The sequence below is a fragment of the Physcomitrium patens genome, chromosome 2, assembly GCF_059467195.1.
Source record: "Physcomitrium patens ecotype Gransden chromosome 2, ASM5946719v1, whole genome shotgun sequence".
In the NCBI taxonomy this organism is placed as follows: domain Eukaryota; kingdom Viridiplantae; phylum Streptophyta; class Bryopsida; order Funariales; family Funariaceae; genus Physcomitrium; species Physcomitrium patens.
The window spans coordinates 20,305,507-20,325,259 of record NC_143411.1 but is presented as its reverse complement, the minus strand read 5'-3'; the positions used below and the strand labels follow the sequence as shown (position 1 = coordinate 20,325,259).

The 19,753-nt window shown below is 39.3% G+C and overlaps 3 protein-coding genes and 2 long non-coding RNA genes across 8 annotated transcripts; 1 reads left to right on the top strand and 4 right to left on the bottom strand.

Moving 5' to 3' along the window:
* Nucleotides 1-402: 402 nt before the first annotated feature.
* On the bottom strand, nucleotides 403-2,228 carry LOC112278900 (uncharacterized). The gene is made up of 3 exons (XM_024512790.3): nucleotides 1,742-2,228; nucleotides 1,339-1,554; nucleotides 403-1,135 (listed from the first exon to the last, which is right to left on the bottom strand). The coding sequence occupies exons 1-3, from the start codon at nucleotides 1,843-1,845 to the stop codon at nucleotides 1,129-1,131; spliced, it is 327 nt and encodes a 108-aa protein (XP_024368558.1). The 5' UTR covers nucleotides 1,846-2,228; the 3' UTR covers nucleotides 403-1,128.
* A 5,645-nt stretch (nucleotides 2,229-7,873) lies between these two features.
* LOC112274558 (uncharacterized) lies at nucleotides 7,874-10,854 on the bottom strand. The gene is made up of 2 exons (XR_002967467.3): nucleotides 8,742-10,854; nucleotides 7,874-8,585 (listed from the first exon to the last, which is right to left on the bottom strand). It is a non-coding gene; the product is annotated as an uncharacterized LOC112274558 (long non-coding RNA).
* A 269-nt stretch (nucleotides 10,855-11,123) lies between these two features.
* LOC112274238 (putative mannan endo-1,4-beta-mannosidase 9) lies at nucleotides 11,124-13,579 on the top strand. The gene is made up of 5 exons (XM_024503533.3): nucleotides 11,124-11,796; nucleotides 11,879-12,076; nucleotides 12,254-12,376; nucleotides 12,706-12,929; nucleotides 13,025-13,579. Exons 1-5 carry the CDS (start codon nucleotides 11,356-11,358, stop codon nucleotides 13,380-13,382), a joined length of 1,344 nt encoding a protein of 447 aa, XP_024359301.1. The 5' UTR covers nucleotides 11,124-11,355; the 3' UTR covers nucleotides 13,383-13,579.
* LOC141045068 (uncharacterized) lies at nucleotides 12,569-14,852 on the bottom strand. 2 transcript variants are annotated; one of them, XR_012216990.2, is made up of 2 exons: nucleotides 13,516-14,852; nucleotides 12,569-13,393 (listed from the first exon to the last, which is right to left on the bottom strand). It is a non-coding gene; the product is annotated as an uncharacterized LOC141045068 (long non-coding RNA). The 2 variants fall into 2 exon arrangements; XR_016501805.1 differs by having other exon boundaries at nucleotides 13,637-14,850.
* Nucleotides 14,853-15,851: 999 nt separating this feature from the next.
* Nucleotides 15,852-19,539, bottom strand: LOC112276350 (uncharacterized). Of its 3 annotated transcripts, none has more exons than XM_073529969.2 (2): nucleotides 17,429-19,539; nucleotides 15,852-16,853 (listed from the first exon to the last, which is right to left on the bottom strand). In XM_073529969.2, exon 2 carries the CDS (start codon nucleotides 16,808-16,810, stop codon nucleotides 16,397-16,399), a length of 414 nt encoding a protein of 137 aa, XP_073386070.1. In that variant the 5' UTR covers nucleotides 16,811-16,853; nucleotides 17,429-19,539; the 3' UTR covers nucleotides 15,852-16,396. The 3 variants fall into 3 exon arrangements, with proteins under 3 accessions (XP_073386070.1, XP_073386067.1, XP_073386063.1); XM_073529966.2 differs by having other exon boundaries at nucleotides 15,852-16,933; nucleotides 17,429-19,536; XM_073529962.2 differs by having other exon boundaries at nucleotides 15,852-16,933; nucleotides 17,169-19,535.
* Between the last annotated feature and the right edge of the window lie 214 nt (nucleotides 19,540-19,753).

The following is a 19,753-nucleotide window of genomic DNA, read 5'->3' as shown; positions in this document are numbered from 1 at the left end:
GCAGATAGAACCTGCACACTCAGCAATGGATGTTTGCATACGCATTTCCGTCTTCACTTTTGGTCGAAATTGGAAAATTGGATTGTGTGCTGGCACATGATCATGACAAGCGCCGTCTTTCACTGTGCACGTTTCTTTAATGTCCATTAAGTATATTACTGTTTGAACGTAGGATTCCACGCAACTTTTGCCGAGAATCTCAGTTAAGGTTCGTAACCATGGTGCTTTCTATTCGTTAGACTGATTGAAAGTGGGATTCGATTGCTTAGGAATCTTTCGTGCTAGCCTCTGGCTGCATGCCTGCACCGTTCATGCGTAGGAGATGGTAAACTCATTGTAACTTGCATGGTCCTCTCTCTCTGGGCAGATAGAACCTGCACACTCTGTCAAAAAACAGAGTACTACTGAACGCCTTTTTTATTCTAGTAATATGACATGTCCATGCGCATGCAGATTGTTGACAACTTGCAAACCCTGAATGAGATGGGAAAAAGTAACCAAATTTAACAAGTCAAGTAGTAGTCAATCTGAATCTCTTAATATACGCCCTGCAACTTTATGACGGAGAAAGTAGTATAGAGGTTTATCACTCTTTGAACAGGTTTATCCTGAAACTATTCCATCCCTTGAAGTGAAGAGCTTGTAACCGACGAAGCTAAATGAACGTAAAATTGCAATGTTTCTCCTGCAAGCTACTCAGAGCTTGAAATTTGTGCGACCATCATCAGCGGCACACTAAAACTTGAAGGTGACATTCACCCCCTCTGTATCCAGGTTCTTCTCAGAAAGTCGATCTGCCTCTCGGTCTCAAGCACAAACATCGATGTCGCAAGATTATCAGAGATGTAAGGTTTCATCGGATATTTGCACAAACATCTGAAGCCCGCCCAGCTGCAAGATTGGGACCAATTGGATCTTAGAACCTCTCGTCTGTGAGAGAGCTTCCGAGTATGAAGATCAGGTTCACGTTAATCTCGGTCTGGGTGATCGGAACGGGTACAGTTTCATCAAAAACAAGTGAAAGATTAATCAAATTAACCTCAATTACTAAAACGCGTGCACCATTTATTCAACGTGAACCTGAATCATAGTTGTCAGGTTCTCCGTAACATCGCTTCTGGGTTTCATTCATAACCTGCAGCACACGAAAACTGTTACTGAAGGAATTTGAGCGATGCGCATGTCATCCGGAGGATATCTTTGTCTGTGAAGTTTGAGATTGACCACTGGATCGAAAACGTAAGAAATTGGAATCGAAAAGCATATAAAGCTGTGGACAATTTCCGGCGCAGGGCTTGGAAACCAATGGTGGAGGAGCCATGGATGGATGAAGCGTACCAGAGGCGTGTGAAGACAGAAATCCGAGCAAGAGTGAAGCCGTCAATTCCAGAGGAATCAATGCACGGGCGTCTCTTTTCCTGCCCTCTGTGGCTTGCAGAAAAGAGAGACTGCGCGAGGGCAGTTCCTTGCTTGCAACGTTCGCCATCTTTCTCAACTCGTGGGTTCGTTCGCAAGTAAAATACGATCTCTGAAAATGGGTCTCGTAGGCTGGGTCTGCAACAATGGATTGCCGCAGAGAGGCACGAGAGAGTCAGCCGAAACTCGTGAGAACGCAGCTTCTGCCCTGAGAGAATCCCACCCTCGAGAGCTCACCAGGCCCAATTTCAAACTCTTGCTAGTCAGGGAAGAAAAGCGCAAGAATCTGATGACGTGAGCCTTGAGTGGTATACAAATTTCTTACCCGAAGCGACCACCCAATTCGCGCAGAATCACAAGCCTGTCAATCTGAAGCTCATGAGGATTTTGGGATTTTCCGCTGCAGCTCCGCATGATCTCGCCGACCATGGCTCACTTCTCGCTCCCATTCGAAGGGGATGTCCCTTCTCGCGGGCATCGGTTCCCATGTCACTCATGGCCGCGCTTCCGAATTGTTCGGTGATTCGGTTGATGGTCACCGACACACTCTCCTTGTTGCGTTTTATGAAATTTCATCAACGAAATTAGTAATTTTGAATATTGAAAACGGCACACAAATTGTGAAGTATATGTGAGGGATATTGCATGAGAATTCATTTTTTGATGTTTAGTTTGTTTAGATTGCTTTTAATGAATTAAGGGAGATTAGAGATAGAAATATGGTGGGGTATTTGTACGCCAATTCTTTGCATTATACATCTTTTTTGCAGTAAAATTTTCATGTAAAATTTACTGATTATTGTATTAAATGTTAATAAAACATAAAAAATAAGTAAATTATATATATATATATATATATATATATATATTTGAAAAATCAATTCATGTTGTATCATTATTGAAAAAAATTATTATTTTTACAAAACATAAAGAGATGATCATTGCATAAAATTGAATTTCTTTGGCATACAGTTTTAAACTTATATATATTAGAATAAAAAAAGAAAAAAAGAAAAAAACATCTTATTCTTTCTACATATGTAATAGTTATGAATTTGAAAGGTTCAATCATTTTAATGATTTTTATTATAGGATACTTCATAATATTAGTATTAATTTCAATATTCAAAAAAATTGAAATATAAATGTTGTCTTGTCAATATTTAATTAAACAGCGAGTGCTTTTGAAATTTATCATTACAGTTAGTTTAATTTTTTAATATATATAAGTAATTTTTTTGTTTGTTTGATACAGCGAAAAAATTAACTAACACTGTTAAATCTATTTGTTAAATTCTAATTGCCCAAGCGCTTCATACATTATTTGGAAAATCTCTTTTTGAATTGCTTTTGCAATAAATTTATTCTAATGTTGTCTTACAAGTGCATGTTTTGTTACATGATTATCTTAATATTAAAAGCAAAAAGATAGACAAATTTTGCAATCTTTCAAGATATTCTTTCTCAAAGTAAATTTAATCAATCAATTGCAATGAAAAGAGAATATAGCAATGGTTGTATAGTATATAAAAAACATAAGTCAACCTATCAAAATGCATGTTAAGATGAAGTTAGTATACAAATTTGTTAATGTAAATGAGCTAAATAAAAATCATTTATTTTCCACCACAAAGATCTATTTTGGCAAATAAATTAAATTTGCAATTAGCAACAGTTGTATATTGAAAGAAATACGAATAGTTTTTAGGATCAAAGTTGACATGGCAAATGAGCAGATATTGAATTCATAGACATGTAGATAGCATCTCCAATGCCAATTTTGCCCTTCAAATTTACATTGATATGAATATTTATATTAGAATTTGTAAAGATTAGAAGAAAAATCCATAGTAAGCTAATCAATGATTTTTTATATAAATAAACATAAAATTATTTTACATCTATTTAAGATCAATATTATAAGATTTTGATTTATTACAAAAATTATTAAAAAAACATGATATGTAAATGTAATATTATTTTTATTGATTCATTTCGACTATAATACCAATTTCTTTTTGTTTTTTTGTTTTTGGTTTTAATGCTATTTAATTGAATATGAAATATAATTAATAAAAAATATGTTACATAATGCTGTAGTGGTCTTTAAAATTAAGTGTGATGTATATGCTAAAAGTTATAAAATATTGCACATTGAAGAACCTAAATAAAATACAATTAATTTTTTAATTTTTTATAATAATCCAAATTATATTTTTTATTAATATTTTTTCTTCATAAAAAAAATTTAAACATTTATTTATAAAAATAAAATATAAAATGTCAGCATGAGAACATTAACATAATATATGTATTTCAATTAATTTAAAAATCAAAAAATTATTGTAGTCATTCTTCTAGTATTGCTATATTTTTACTTTTAAATGGAAAAAAAACATGTTCCTTATTTAATTTTTTCAATTTTATTTTAAGTAATATTTTATTTTTTTATTGTCTATATTTTAATATTAAAAATAATATTATGGTATCATAAAATAAAGATAGAAGCTCAATCAATTAAACACATTTAAATATAAGTTCAAACATATCTTATTTTACAATTTTATAAGTCAAAATTAGATTTTTTTATTTAAAAAAATAAAAATAAGTATATATAATAAGTAAAATCTCAATTCAATATTATTATATTATTAAAAGAATTTTTTGAGAAAATTATTAATGTTTTTTTAACTACAATAAAAATATTGACATATTTCTCTCTCATTGTTAAATTAATACAACAACATCTAAATTTTGATCAATTAAGTTTACTTTAAGTATAAATCTCTTTTAAATATTACAACTTTGTCCATCAATTGATATAAAAGTTCAAAATAGCAACACTACAAAATCCCTATAAGAAATAGAAGATATTCTTTTATGAAAGAGTGTAGACAGATTTGCAAATTTAGATAAGTTTTTATTTATTTTTTATAGAAACACATAAATAGTTACAATCAAACACATCATCATCATAATATATATATATATATATATATATATATATTTACACATATATTATAGAAATATATAGATATAAATTCAAATAAACAAGTAACTAAACAAATAATTTTCTTACTTTTGGAAGGTATTGAGTTGGCATTTTACAATCACCAAAACTAAATATAAGAAATGCACAAAAACCCTCATACAAATAAAATAATTTTGAAGGAATAAATTCTTAGTTGGTACATTATTCCATCCTTGCATAAATTCATCCAATTATGGTACTAATCTGTGTTTTGTCCAACCTACTATCTATGGCCAATATGTAAGACAAAACACATATTGATATACACAATGTATGGAGATAATGATTAAATGGTTGGGATTTTTGATTATATTAGGTTTGTCTTAAGTTCAATTTTAACCACTTCAATAGACATCAATTCATGCTTTGTAAATTTTTTGTTATATATATATATATATATATGTATATGTAAAGAATTGTTAAATTAATCAAGACATTTACAAAATCCACCTCTCTATCATCATTGGTTTGAAGATCTAACATTTTTATTTTATTTTATTTTATTTTATATTGATTTTCAATCAATGTAAATCTGGCTGTGGGGAATGTTTTGATAATAGTTAAGATAGGTGGATAAATTTAGTAAATGCTTAGATAAATTTAATAATTATATAATTATATATAGAAATATTAAAATGATTAATTTTTTTGTTAAATTTGATCCACATGTCTAAACCATCATTGTATCTCCTCTGTCCTCCATCTTTGTTTCTTACATTCTCCAATCATATCCTGATTTTCCTACCTATTTTTAGTCCAGTATAGTGAGTAATTGTTGTTGTCTTTCTAGCTCCCAATTTTGATATTTTATTCAAATCTAGCTGTGAATGTTTTCATACTTTGCATCTCACCAAAATTGCTCTGTGCTATGGCTTGATCCTATAAAGAAATGAAAGCTCAATGGTAGTGGATTATTAAAAGCAAAGACCATGCATTGAAAGCATTTCAACTGAATAAAGCCCTCAGCAAAATTTGAGTGCTATTGCTATATTGTCCGTTACATAAGATTCCTACAATGCTTTAATTGCAAGAAATATTGAGTAGTGATGAGCAACTTGGTTCTTGCACTTCATAAGATTTATTATAAATTTGTTGCTACGAAATTAAATTCTTCAAGGTTCACAACATATTTTATGCATTTGCTTGACACCCAAGTTTACATTATTACAATAGTTCAACAATCCAAGAAATATTTCTTATACGTCCTTATTATTTCTAGAAGTGCTTAACTACTTGAAAAATATTCCAAATGCTCTCTGTTGAATGTCATGACACTTGTACTCAAATCCAATCCTACATGACAAAGAATATTTGTATAAATATATCTCTTATCTTATATAATGAAATCAATTGTTAGCTACCATTAGTGAAAGAGAAGGAGGGGGGGGGGTGAGGCCAAGATCACAAGGATGAACACAATTCATTGGATGCAATTATCATCAAGAATAATTGAATGATAGAACTTGATGAACAAGAGAGAGAGAGAGAGAGAACAAAAGACAAGGAAGAGAAGGAGAGCCTCTAGTTCCAAAAAAATGCTTATATGAAATCACAGAAAAGAAAATTGCACCATGTGGGCTCCATCATGCACTATTGGCGACTTGGAAATGCTTTCCTCAAGATCAGATTAGAGCACCAAATCCTTCACAGAAACTTAGTGACTCATGACCTCAAGTTTCAAGCACAGTTACATTGGCCCAATGCATACCCTAATTAATTACTATCTAAGTTGACATACAAGTGCAAGAATTTTTGAGAAGTTGAATAGTTTGTAAGCCTCACGGTCTCTTGCTCTCTCTTTTTCAGGGCCTAAAATTGCATGAAGGATATAATATTCTTGTGTAAATTCTATAATTAATTTGATTGGAGTCTAGGGAATTATATGATATGCCAATCAATATGTGATGCTTTTTTTCACTCTTCCTCTTTTATGTATAGGATAGTGTTGTTGAATCCATACTAATATAGGTCCCTTGTTCTTCAAATAGTCTTAATTAGCATGTCTAAGAGCTGGCTTTTGTATATGAAGCTATGTAAAAAGACCACTCTCCTCCAACATGGATTGTAGATTGGATTGAATAATTTTATTGGAATGCCAAGTGTGGTAACATATAATTTGTTCTTTATTCAGCTAGATTTGAATCAAATATTAAAATTGGGAGTTAGAGAGATAACAATAATTGCTCACTACGGAGGACTGAGAACAAGGAAGTGGTCGGGACATAGTTTGAGAATGTGGAGAACACAAGGAATGAAGATGGAGTCAGAGCGGGTGGAATACTAGTTTAGACATGTGGATTAATTTGACAAAAACTTGAATCAATTTAACATTTCTCTCTCTCTCTCTCTCTCTCTATATATATATATATATATATATATTCATCTGAATCCTTCTCCTAAGCTATTCCCACTTTGCCTTAGCATTTTCCTTAGTCGCAAGGCTTCTACTCTCTTTGGCTTTGAGCCATATATTACAAATATAACAAAGTGTGTGCAGCTGGGCAAGGTCTCTACTCCCCTTGGACTTGAGCCATATATTACAAATCTTACAAAGTGTGTGCAGGTGGCAAGGATAAATATGAAAAGAAAGAAAGAAAGAAAGAAAGAAAGAAAGAAAAGAAATCGTTAAAATTGCCCGCATCCATTACCACGATACGAGGAAAGCACACCTACCGAACGGGGCATGGGATGAATGAATGTGCACACATGCTCCCACTTGTCGGCGTTGTTTTCTCAAACTCAAGGTCAACGCCGACCAAGATATCTCAGGTCAACGCTGATTATGATATCCTGGGTCAACGCCCTGGGGATCATTTCCTGTTCCGAGCTCAACCGGTCCACCGACAGATCAGCAGCAATGCTAGTTTTACTCACTGTGGTATTTCCAACTTGTGAAACGCTCCAGCACCATGAGTCCGATGCTGCAGACGTCGCAGTGCTCGGAAACCTATTGCATGGGATCAGTTACTGAATCAGCTTGGCCATGCCTAAGTTGTGGCAGCAGTTTCGTCTGACACGGCTCGATGAGCTAGATTTCCCGATGAACCTTCGATCCAAGTGCTTCTAAAGACTCATCGGAAACTGTCAGTGATCAAGTTCGCACGTCGAGAATTTTGTATAATTGCAGTTGAGATTAACGATGATGGGTATTCGGATCATGTGAACGATATGCGAGTGTTACATTTGGATAGTATTCTGACACGATAAGCCACCACGTAATTGACAAAAGCAATTGTTCGAAAGTGAAAAAGGGATCCTTAAACCTTCACTCAAGCTCAGACGCCGTAAGTAGTCCAGTCTGCTCATGTATGCCTCTCCAACTCAGTGTCTCTCACCTGTCCTGATGTGAGCAAGTCAACAAGCCGCATTCCATCAACTTTGGTCATCTTGATTGATGTGATCATATTCGATGTTTCTGCAATAAACTTCCAGGAAGCGACAGGGTTCCACATGTAATATTTGCATCCTGATTCTAATCGGGAGTAAAATACAACAACTCTACATCAAGGTATTTCCTTGCCAAAATTAGCAATTTGTACAGTAGCCATCACGAGCGAAAATTTCTGTGAATATGTTCGGCATCCTCTTTTTCCTAATTTTGAATTTTAATGAAAACTGAACTTAAGTAAAGTGGGTGGTAGCTGAGGAAAAGTATGGCCACTGATAAGCAAATCTCGACTTGGAAAATCAATCCTTCTTAATGTTGAGGCGTCGTCGATGCTGTGAGGTGCTATATTCCAGATGGATTTACCCCAGATCTGAGAGGATTCAGAGGCCAGCCTAATGAGATCTGAGATGTTTTGTATTACAAATCTCCTTCCGCTTAAAAGATCATGCTTGCCGACTACTCAGAATGTTGATTCATGACGGTGGAACGGAGGGGCAACGCGATGGGGTGTAAAAAAAAAGCTTACAATTTCTACAAGTTTCGTGTGGTTGCACAGATCGGAAGGGATGGTGCCCTCAAGTCTCATGCACGAGAGCCACAACATCTCCACTGTCTTGTAATTTCCAACGGCTGAAAATATCTTCGCCCGGATTAGGTTGCTCAACTCCAGCTCACTCATGGAAGTCAAACGGGTGATGTTAACTTGGAATCCACCAGGCAAATGGTTCCCACTCGCGTCCAAAGACTTGACTGCACCACGTCGAACAAGATCGAGAAGGAATTTGTTTTTGAATAAGATTCAGACGTACGACCTGCGACCGATTGCTAAATCCAAGATAGATGCTACTTTCGTAATTTTTTATTTTATTTATTTTTTTTAAATTTTTTTATAGCTAGATTCAGTACCTGAAGAGATGTGTAAAGCTTCTATGAGGTCGTGGTGTTGTTGGTTGGGCACCGAGGTAATCTCCACAACAACCTTATCGGAAAGTAGGTAATTGTTCACAGAATTGTTTGAAGTCGTAAAATTGTCTTGAGGACTTAGGTGCCAGTTACAATAACACTCACTGCAGCAAGATTTCCGTGTACATTGATTAGGGCTGTCGAACGAGCCAATTTTTTTGATATGACTGCAACTTCACCTCTTGCGCAATTATGCTTTTCTTGCTGCGGCTGGCGGATAATTAATTTGTAATTTCATTTTTGCTTCCACATTACCCTAGTAAGGCTAAATTGTGATCTACACAGAAAACCAAAGGCAGAGGAACATCTAATTTGCGTGTACTGATGATAGAAGCAACAGAAACAGAACCACTAGAAACGAAACAATTCCGATGGCTATCAACAGAGGTATCGTGGAAGAACATTATAATCTCTCTCTAGGATCACTAAACCTCCACAATCATAAAATAGAGGGACTTCTTCAGAGGTCGATTTGGTTTGCAACTGCTGCCTCTCCGTGGCCTGTGAGATGTTTAGTGTACGAATTATAACCACCAAGATCAGGACGACCAAGGTCACGATTAGGCAGATAATAACTCACATGAATGGCACCATCAACAATACCGTTTCTTTGCAATAATTGGCAATGATTTAGCTATGCAACCCAATTTAGAAACTAAAAGTCAAGTACATCCCCAAACCAAACCCAAAGAATTCAACTCTGAATATTGTCGCATATCTCAACCACGAGCCTTAAAATTTTGAACTCCCCATTTTTCACACCCCACAAACTCCTCCCTCCTCACAGTTTCGCACCAAACACTAACAAACAGAAACGCTACGCACCCGTTCACCACTGTTTGAACAGCGCAACCGTTTGCAGAGAAATCACTCTCACTTCACAAGCAAGGATTTCAAAATTCAGAATCTGTCTAAGCCAGTTGTCTTTCTAAAACGATTAATTTCTCATCTTCTTCTCATGAATAAAAATTCCACAATGCAACTCGAATTCATCCAAGTACTTGACGCAAGCGCGAAAACATAATGCACAGTTGAATTTGCAGATTGACACGATGCATGGGCCTACGCAGACAAAAAAAACCCTCCAGGCAGAATCGGTTAGAAACTGTGTGAAAGTCACAATTTCAATGGAAGAGAAATGCAAAAACTGAAGAGTTGGTCTCGATTTCATAGAAGGAACATCCTCACTTTCACGTTTGCATGTTCGCAATATTCTCCAAGATTTCAAGGAGTGAGTGAAAAGACACAGTTGCGTATTTTCACACTGATCAGAATAACCTTTCCACTGGCCCTTCCAGTGAGAGGTCTTTTGTAGATCAAGGTGGGATTTCTCGAATTTGTTTAGCTGGATACAGCTTCTTCCTCCAGATTAGTCCCTCCGCGGCGAGGTGGTAGACGTCTCTCGTCGTTTTCCTGAAATGATAGCCAACTTCAGACTGTCTCTTCACTGAGACACAACAATCCCGTTTCAGCAACAAAGGGATATAACATTGCATAAGTGATCTACCATTGTAACTGAGAGATTGCTCAGAACTACGCTAAGGAGAAGAGGTGGAGTAAACGTGAGTTTCTGGCTGAGAAATAGTTCCAATGGTCTAGCACAAACACGGAAAAGCTGAAGGTCACTCTTCGAACCAGTTCCTCAAAAGAACTGTGGCTAGTAGGTACAGTTGCGGCTTGTGAAGTTGTGCGTAGGATATTGCTTCAAGCTAGCCTTTTCCACAGCTTGCCATGGACTAGGACGGTGCTAAGGTGCACACAAGTTTCGCATGACCCATTCCTGGAAATCATACAGGCATACCACCTACATGTCAAAGCTGGAAGCGTCTGCTAGTGGACTTTCTGAATCTCTTTTGCCCCGAGTCTTGATAACTACGTCCTTGGGATGATTCCAATTGGAATCATTCTCATTGAGCTTTAGCAACTAGATAATTTATCCCGTCTCATCACTTAATCATGAACAGCAGTTTCCCTTGCCGTCTGAAGCGTTGCACAGTCTGCAAGTCTTACATGCATTCGAGAACCAGATTTTCTGCTTCAATTGAAGGGTTCGGGCCTACAGATTCTGAATATTTTCCGGCAGAGTGACTTTTTTAGTACTCAGCTTGTGAGATACACCACTATGATCCCCACGACGACGAGAGATGCATGAATTCCACCGAATCACGTCGCTGCTTATCCTGGCATCCGGGGTTTCCGGTGATGTTCATGATCTTCCACACAACTCCCAGTGGTCACTTTGACGTATAGAGCATGACAACTGGGAGTTGTGTGGAAGATTAGTTGTCATGCTATATACGTCATGACAACTGATTAGTAACTCTTGGCGCTTCGATCATTCCGCAGGTTATACTCCCCCATCATGCTCTCAAATTCCCAGTCGGCTCCCCAATTCCCGCGCTTCTCGCGACCATTGTTTCACACACTGCAAAACTTACCTATCTCCTCTAATTCTTCTTCCTCCCCTGAGGTCAAAATTTCAGACTAGACGCTTGACTTCACTGCAAACGAAGAGGTTGGACCACTGAGAAGCGATAGATTAAGAATTGATGAGTTCATGATGAAAATTCTGTGCTGGAGATTCCCTGCAAGAATTTTCTCGGTTTCGATTTTACTGTTGGTTTCATTGTTGCTTCCCTTGCCGCCGAAAAAAGTTGGCGCACTTCGTCCAAAGAATGAATTCAGCTTCACTCACCACGTGCATAACACACGACATGCCCGTAGACATGTGAAGGCTGTCAGTAGTGATTCCGATTTCGTGAATACAAGAGGCCATCAGTTCACCGTGAATGGGAAAGCACTGTACGTGAACGGCGCCAACATCTACTGGCTGATGTCCATGGGCACGGAAGAGTCCACCAGGTCTGTTGTCACCGATGTGCTCACTGAAGCAGCAGCGGTGGGCGTGACGGTTGTGCGAACCTGGGCCTTTGCCGATGGGTCCGACTATCATCCCCTCCAAAAAACACCGGGAATGTTCGACGAGTCTACTTTCCAGGTATACTACGCAACTTGAAAATTGTGGATTTTGACTCCATTGCAAAGTTGAGGAGGATGAGAATAACGAGTTTCTTGCACAGGGATTGGACTTCGCGATCTCCGAGGCGAAAAAGCATGGCATTTGGTTGATTCTCAGCTTAGTCAATAACTACGCAGATTATGGAGGCAAGCCTCAGTATGTCGAGTGGGCTAACACGTATGCGGGAACGAATCTCACATCCGAAGATGATTTCTTTTCGGATGCAACCATCCGAGCGTGGTTCAAGGATTACATCAGGGTAACACAGCATCTTGACGTGATAATCAGAGTATCTTTTGGCCAGCTTGAAAATTATTCTTATTTATTTAGGTTGTTGTTGTTGTTGTTGTTGTTGTTGTTGTTTTTATTTATTTGTTTTGTTTTGTTTTTTTCTTCCTGAACTTTGTTTGGATTTTGATGATACCTTTGCGAGCAGACAATAGTGACGAGGGTGAACACCATCGGGGGAGTGGCGTACCGAGACGAGCCTGCCATTTTTGCATGGGAGCTCATGAACGAGCCACGCTGCGGTAGCGATCCTACCGGAAACGTCTTCCAGGCATGATATACTTAGCTCGTTCTGAGATGGAAACAATTTCACAGTTGAACGATGTCGTAACAAGGAGACATTCACTGCAATGCCAGTTTTTTTCCAGTTCGTCACAATTGAGCAAATCCTAAACCTAAACATGTCCTTTCGTTTTAGTGGGATTGGTGCCTGCAAACAACATTTCCGAGGATCGGATGAACGTCATTTCAATGAAAACTTCGATTAACATATGTAATGGAGTTAGTTTAAATTTCCTCGAATCCATTCGGTGCTTGAAAAGCATGTACTGTTAAGAGTTGCAGCTGTTCTATGAAGCAAGTCAGGGGTGCTCTGTGCAGGCCTGGTTAGAGGAGATGGCGCTATACGTGAAGAGTTTGGATACGAATCACATGCTGGAGGTTGGCCTAGAAGGCTTCTACAGCTCGGCTGTGTCGCTGGAGTCGGTTGATCGAGAAAGCTCCAATCCTGGCACCTTCGCGACTCAATACGGTGTCGACTTCATTCGAAACCAGCAAATCTCGGCGCTGGATTTCGCAAGTGTCCACTCTTACCCGGACAACTGGTACGCACCACCCTTATCATCGCTTCATCACGTTCAGCGACCTCATGCATTCTTCAAAACAGTGCAAGTAATTGAGGGAAAAGATTGGGGTGCAGGACTCCTTCACTAACTGAGGCCGAGAAGCGGAAATTCATGGTCAAATGGATACAAACTCACATCAACGACAGCGAAACCACGTTGCAGAAACCGGTGCTGTTTGCAGAGTTCGGCAAATCCAGCAGGACGTCGGGGTACAAGGAAACCGTGCGGATAGACGCCATGAGATCCATGTTCAATGCTGTCTATGATTCGGCGGCGAAACAGGGTGCGGCAGCGGGCGCGATGGTTTGGATGCTTGTCACGAACTCCACGAAAAACACCCTCGCAGATGGGTTCGAGATAGATTTGTCATCAGACTTAGCCATAGCTTCTCTCATGCAGAACCAGGCCTCTCGCATGTCCTCGCTCTCATAAACTTCACAACCCTGAACAACGCGCCACACCACCAACAAGTTGATTTCAGAAATAAAACAGAAGGAAAGAACTGAAGCAAGTAAAAGATCATATCGCTGGAATACCTACCAACCAGAAGAGTTCTACATAATACCTGTTTAGAGCAACTTTGGCATAAATTTGCGCAACTCCCTAAATAAAAAAATATATCCTCTCAAGTCGTGTTCCAGATTTAAAACGCTGTACTGCCTGAGAGAATTGCGATGTTAATGGACCTGTCTTTTTAACCATGCGTCAGCGGATGTGGGCACAAGCAAGATCTATCCTGGTTGAATATCGACACCCTTCCTCAGTCTCCCTGTTTCTCCCATCTCAATCACTCTGATCACCTGGTCTCGGTCACGGACCCCTCCACAAAAACCTGAGTGGACGCGTATATTGTCTCCCAGTTGTGCCGTTGAACCAGGTAGCTCTGCAGCATTGCCAGGTAGTGCGCAGAGTTAGCCAGCTCTAGCTCCAGCGACACCCCACCCCATCCCACCCCCATCACGTCTGCGGCCTCTCCTCCCATGATGCCCGGATCGTGTGAGGAGCTAGTACTACGATCTGCAAGTCCCATGAAATGTCACGCTTGCAGGAAGGGTCATGTCCTCTGCCATTTCGCATACGCTCAGTGCGGTACCTGAGATATCTGCCGCCAGATGATGCTATCTGGGCAGGACATGGAGCAGTTTCTGAAAGGCCTGGCTCTCAACTGACTCTCGTCTCGTACTCTCTCTCTCTCGCAATCTGCCGCTTCGTTTTGCCCCTTTCTAAGTCGACTGGGTTGTTAGGCCTTCATCAGAAACTGGGGCTCAGAGTTTGTTGCGAGCTGGTCGCACTGGGGTCTTTCCTTCAGGGAAGCTCATCCCCTCTTCCCCTCTCCCTTAAGAAAGCTCATGGTTATATATACTAAAACACGTGTTTACACACACACACATATATATATATATATATATATATATGACCTGGTTTCTTAAGTGGAAGGCAAGCATCACAACTACAACGTAAACGCTGGGAGCAGGTGCTGAAGGATGAGGGATGTGGACAGACAGGAGGATGGAGCGTGACGGTCATTACAGTCTGTGGTTACAGAGCCCAGTTTTGCAGGCTTTAGCAAGAGCACTTCCATAGCCTTATTTCAATGCCCATCATCTCATCTGTGTATCCATCCTCTACAGATTCCGAGGGAAAGGATAAGCTAAATAAATAAATGCATATAATATATTATATACTTGAACACAAGTACTACATGTTTAATCTAATTACTATATATATTTTTATTACTTTTTGTCTGAAGAGTTTTTGTATTGAAAATCATCAGTGCATTTACACCATAAACTCAATAGCAGTAATTGTTTTGATGAGTTTGCTTTTCTTTCTTTGATAACTTAGCTAATAAGTTAATGCTTACATGCACAAATTCAATAGAAAGAATTTTACTTTGACTTTTTTTTCTTAATGCTGAAATTAAATTGGAGTAAAATAATATCATTTAATCATAGCTTTTTTTAAATGTTACATTTTTATATATCTTTTATCATTAATTATTATCATTATTTAAACTTGCAATATAACATAAATATTGCAGTGGTTGAAAGTTGTGATTTTAAAAAAAATATATGTATATATATTTATATATATAGGTCCTTTTAATGTAGGACATTTTATCAAAATATAGGTCGTTGTCTACATATTTTATTCTTCTAATATAGGAAAATTAGAATGCCTATGAATAATTAATGAGTTTTAAATACAAGGCTGCCCTTCTTGTGCAGCTCTAGCATGCATAAAAATTGAAACCTTCAATTATGTCTTTTGTTAGTGAATAACTTTGTATCCTAAGTTGGTTAATGTGGAACAAGTAGAATCATGTCCTATATGAGGACTTGTGCATATTGCAAGTATAAACATATATACATTCATATTTATAAAACTATATGATTTTTTTTTTTTTTTTTTTTTTTTTTTATCAATAGAAGATCAATCAATCAAATTTAAACATAAATATGAATATATTTATTCCAACTCAATTTCTATAAAATTTAAAAGGTAAAAGATCCAATGCAACCAGGTTTGCTAGAAGTCAAATTCATGCATGCAATATTATGAATTACCAACAAACAAATAAAAATAAAAATAAAATTGCCATAACTTCAAAATAAAAGCACGACATAAGCAAGAATTTCAGCATATCCATTGCAACTCCTCTAATATTGAGAAAACTCATAAAACTGTGTTCACCTCCTGTACAATACATTCAACATAGTCCATCACTTCAACTTTCTACAGCAAAAATATTGTAAAGAAAAAGACAGCATAATCTCCATTCTCTAAGCATTTTCCACCATCAAAACCTCAACCTATCAAAAGTTTCAGTACTTGGGTGCTCTAGGATCTAATCACCTTCCAGCGAATCTCGAAACATGAATACATGGCCTGGTCAGTAGATCGAAGAAACAGCTTCAGATTGCTTGGCGCTGCAATTGTGAGCTGTGAGTGATGTTTTCTTTGGCCAACAAGCCAATCTAGACAGTTCTGATACAAAGTGTGAGAAGGCTGAGGTGGGGAGAGCAATCCGAGGCGTCCCTTCTTATGCAGAGTGTCAAACTTCTACAGCCAGGCTTCGAGGTCTGTGTGTCTCCCACATGTGCAACGCGGAGAGCAAGCAGAGGACACAGAACTCAATGGACGATCCAACATGATCCAGTTTCTCAGAAGATTTAAATAGCCTCAGAAGGTTTAAATAGATTCCTCATCAAAAAGGGCCGCGAATTCTGAGGCTCTTGCGCAGATTCTCACAATCTACGATGCTAGATAGTAAAAGAGACTGTATTAGTGGCTGCACTGCAGCAATTTTAGAAACTCGGGGCTAATTCTGCTGCGTGGGGATTGTGGATGAGGTTGTTCGTCAGCAGTCCTCGAGTCAGGATTCCCCGAACACCAGAAAGATGGAACAAGTTGGATTGTGACGCAAATTCGACGCCGTGCCTAACTTATTGGCGTGAAGAATGTGCGGGATACTGCAACTCGCCCATCATGCGGGTCCTCTTCATGACTCTAGCCACGTCGTAGTTGTCGTCGTGCACCGCCATCATGCAGCCCATGTAGGCTCTGAGCCATTTCATCGGCGCAATGAAGCTCAAGATTTGGAGTCTCTGATGTAGGCGCTTGTGCCCGTCCCTGGTTGTGATCTCAGGCTGCGATGTGTCTTGTGACGCTGCAAACGCGGTGGTTTCGTTTGAGGGTTCGTGAGTAGAATTCTCAGGGATGTCCGACAGGTTCGTGTTGCGTCTCAGCCTGTGTTCTCGGCACCGGTCCCTGCGAAGACCCAGCTTGGCTTGTGCAAGAATGGTGTCGATCTCAGAGAAGTCTTGGTCGTCACCTTGGTCATGCACCTTGGTCGCCATGCTCGACAGCTCAAATGCGATTGCTCAGAAGGATATTGTCGAGCTGAAACGATGCCAGAGAAAAGTCAAAGGAAAATCAGGCCATTTTCTGTTGGAGAGCTGGTCATACGATTGTTGCGAAACCTGTGAGGACATTAGGATATGGAAGTGAGCATTGCGGCGAATGGAGGCGCTGCTCGTACAACCAGGCCCTACTTTCTTAAACCCCTTCCTAGTGCTTAAGAATTGGAGCAAATCTCTACAACACTACCAAACATTTCATATCAATCACTTCAAAAGCGTGAGTAAGCTCTCGAGGGGCGTCAAGAAAGAAGAGAAAAACTGCAGAAAAGCAATCAAAGTGCCGTGGGCAGCTTACGATAAACTATTGCATTTCGAGACCTAAGGTGCATCATTCAAGTCTCAGTTGCTGCGTCTCAGTTGCCGCGTCTACATCGAATAGTACATTTTAACAAGGCGGGACAGATTCCCTTCCCATCTTCAAACTCGAATGCCTGCACCCTCGCTAGCACAAATTCCAATATGACTGCACAATTTGCACTCATCAGACTCGACAGTCTATCTCCTATTTGAGCCACTATCACAGGACAACGTAGAATAATCTGGACAGCAGCTTACAGCATTGTTACCGCCATAGCTTGCTTGAACAAAAGCCTTTGGGTACGAAGCCGGTGCCCACACTCACAGGATTTGGCATGAATCAGAGAGTTGGGGAGGTAATGAATCCTTATCAGACAAAGCGCCAGCCAGGAGGTTGAAGTCGCAGTTACCAGAGCCTACATGGCAAAGCTGCCGAAGATAATCAATCCAGTGCGTGTCCAAGTTTCCATCATCCAATGCAGAGTTACAGCCTCCGAGATTTGCACAGAACCTGCCTTTTGGTTGGGATGAACCTTTCTGAAGAGAAAACTCTCTTCTTCTTCTTCTTCTTCTTCCCTCTCTTTTCTTTCCTTCTTTTTCCTTCTCCTTTTCTTCCTCTTTTCCTCCCAGTTGCAAACGTACTTTGTGTTTCCATTTCAGACCCAATTAGAATTTCAAACTGTGCGCAATGAACAAGTACGACAGATTAGTAGTTTCTCAACTCACAAGTTTCTGATTTCTTGCAGCTTGCTGTCTCCTGTAATTAACGGAACTTAACACTCGCAATTTACTGTTGATACTAGCCAATGAGGAAAACTGAGCACCGGGTGACTTGATTTGAGATGATCATTCCTACTGCGGGCGTTCAATCTTAGTGAAGAACTTTCTAAGAGGGACAATCCATCTCTAATGCTCGAGATATCAATGCAAAGGCATGGTTTGATGTGCAACAATATCGGCATTGGGTTTGAAAAAGTGTTTTTTTTGTACACACATCCTTGCAGTCAGGCTCACGCTATTGCTTTGTAATGTGTCGTGTATCGTGAATCATATAGATCATGTGTGGTCCACGCTTCCGACCCGCCTTGAACTCCCCTTTGGCTGAGTCAATCTGATCAAATTCTTCAAGTGTCTTAAATCGGTGAGACATGATGCAGTTGTTCCGACCTTTCGCTGTCGCCCACAACAATCCATGAAGGATTTAAACATGTGGGGACCGAGATTGGCACCGGTATTCATCTCGATATAAATTTCTTTAGCAGCTTGTAGTGACAACTTTCAACCAAGGATCCTCAATCAATTAGATGCATCCGTATTCTTAGTGTTCTCAGCAATCTCAGCGTTCTCAGCATTCTTAACAATCTCAAACCATTGGAATCCCAGTAAGCCGCAACGATTGAAGGACGCGAAAATGCCTAGAAAATTGAAGACAGGATTTGACCGCTGAGGTGTAGAACACCAGGTGGAAAGTGTCGGAGGAGGTCCATGAACCTGTCCCTCCTGCGATGACTTGTTGACACCCTCACGCACCGCAGCTTTCTCCGACTCCTCCTTCCGGACGCGAAGCTGCGTCTCGCTTCTTCAACGCCGTTTCCCTGTTCTGTTGTTCGTTTCTCATTTGGGTGGAAAACACATGTACAGGTTGGTGAAGTGATTCCCACATTAACTTGTTTTTGTAGGTTATGGTTTTCGAAACAGAATCAAGATCCGAAAAATTCTCTGAAATGTCCCCACCTTCAGGCAATGTCACCGCGTCCGATTCAACAGATGCTTGAGCTACACATTTGTGTTCCATCTGGCTTCGCTGGAGGACCATATCCATCAGAAGATTTTGAGATGCCCGAGCATTAGAAGAACATTATGGTGTCATGTTAGTGCCTCCAACTCACAAACTCTAATGGTACAATCAGTATGAACTCAGCGAGGCCCACAGCTATCAAACCCTGTAGTTGTGAAGTGAAATGCGATTCTAAACTCAAAGAAAACTGCTGAGTGGAAACTGCTAGCAGTGTAAGACAAATTGGTTAACGAACTCATTAACGATGCTCGTAAACGTGCCTAAGCTCTTCAATCATTCATCACCACACATTACCCAAAGTGAGCGTTACAGTAGCTGAACTGGTGTAACCACGCAGTCGAACTTGTTAACTACTTGTAGAAAACTCGAGATTCGATGCTCCCCACCAGCTCTCAGCAGCATACATCCGTCGCAATTACATTTCAACTTACCATAGCCAAATTCTAGTCAAGGAAAGAGGACACAAACGGGTCAGAGATACCAGTCATATTTAACATTACAGTTACTTTTTAAGTTTCAGAACAAGCTCCATTGACGCCAACAGATGAATTGGTGAGATCCAATTCCATCAATGGAGTTTCGCTGTTCCAGATTGCAGATACTCAGGACATTTCTCCAGCGCAGTAGACCATTGTCCTAGAGAGCCAGCAGGATGGGTTTGAGTCAAAGTGGCACCCGAATATAGTCAGAGGTTGAGTGAAGGGGTGCCCAAGTTGACATCCGGGTTTGGAGCAGGGTATTGGGTGCCGTAGTAAGTTTATATTTTCATACAGAAAGAAAACATT

What these genes read in the sequence shown, in the direction of transcription:
- LOC112278900 (XM_024512790.3), bottom strand. Translation starts at nt 1,845, where the DNA reads ATGGTCGGCGAGATCATGCGGAGCTGCAGCGGAAAATCCCAAAATCCT. An exon ending in GAATTGGGTGGTCGCTTCGG is followed by an intron (nt 1,555 to 1,741) that starts GTAAGAAATTTG and finishes CCATTGTTGCAG; the next exon opens with ACCCAGCCTACGAGACCCAT.
- LOC112274238 (XM_024503533.3), top strand. Translation starts at nt 11,356, where the DNA reads ATGATGAAAATTCTGTGCTGGAGATTCCCTGCAAGAATTTTCTCGGTT. An exon ending in TCGACGAGTCTACTTTCCAG is followed by an intron (nt 11,797 to 11,878) that starts GTATACTACGCA and finishes TTTCTTGCACAG; the next exon opens with GGATTGGACTTCGCGATCTC. An exon ending in CTACCGGAAACGTCTTCCAG is followed by an intron (nt 12,377 to 12,705) that starts GCATGATATACT and finishes TGCTCTGTGCAG; the next exon opens with GCCTGGTTAGAGGAGATGGC.
- LOC112276350 (XM_073529969.2), bottom strand. Translation starts at nt 16,810, where the DNA reads ATGGCGACCAAGGTGCATGACCAAGGTGACGACCAAGACTTCTCTGAG.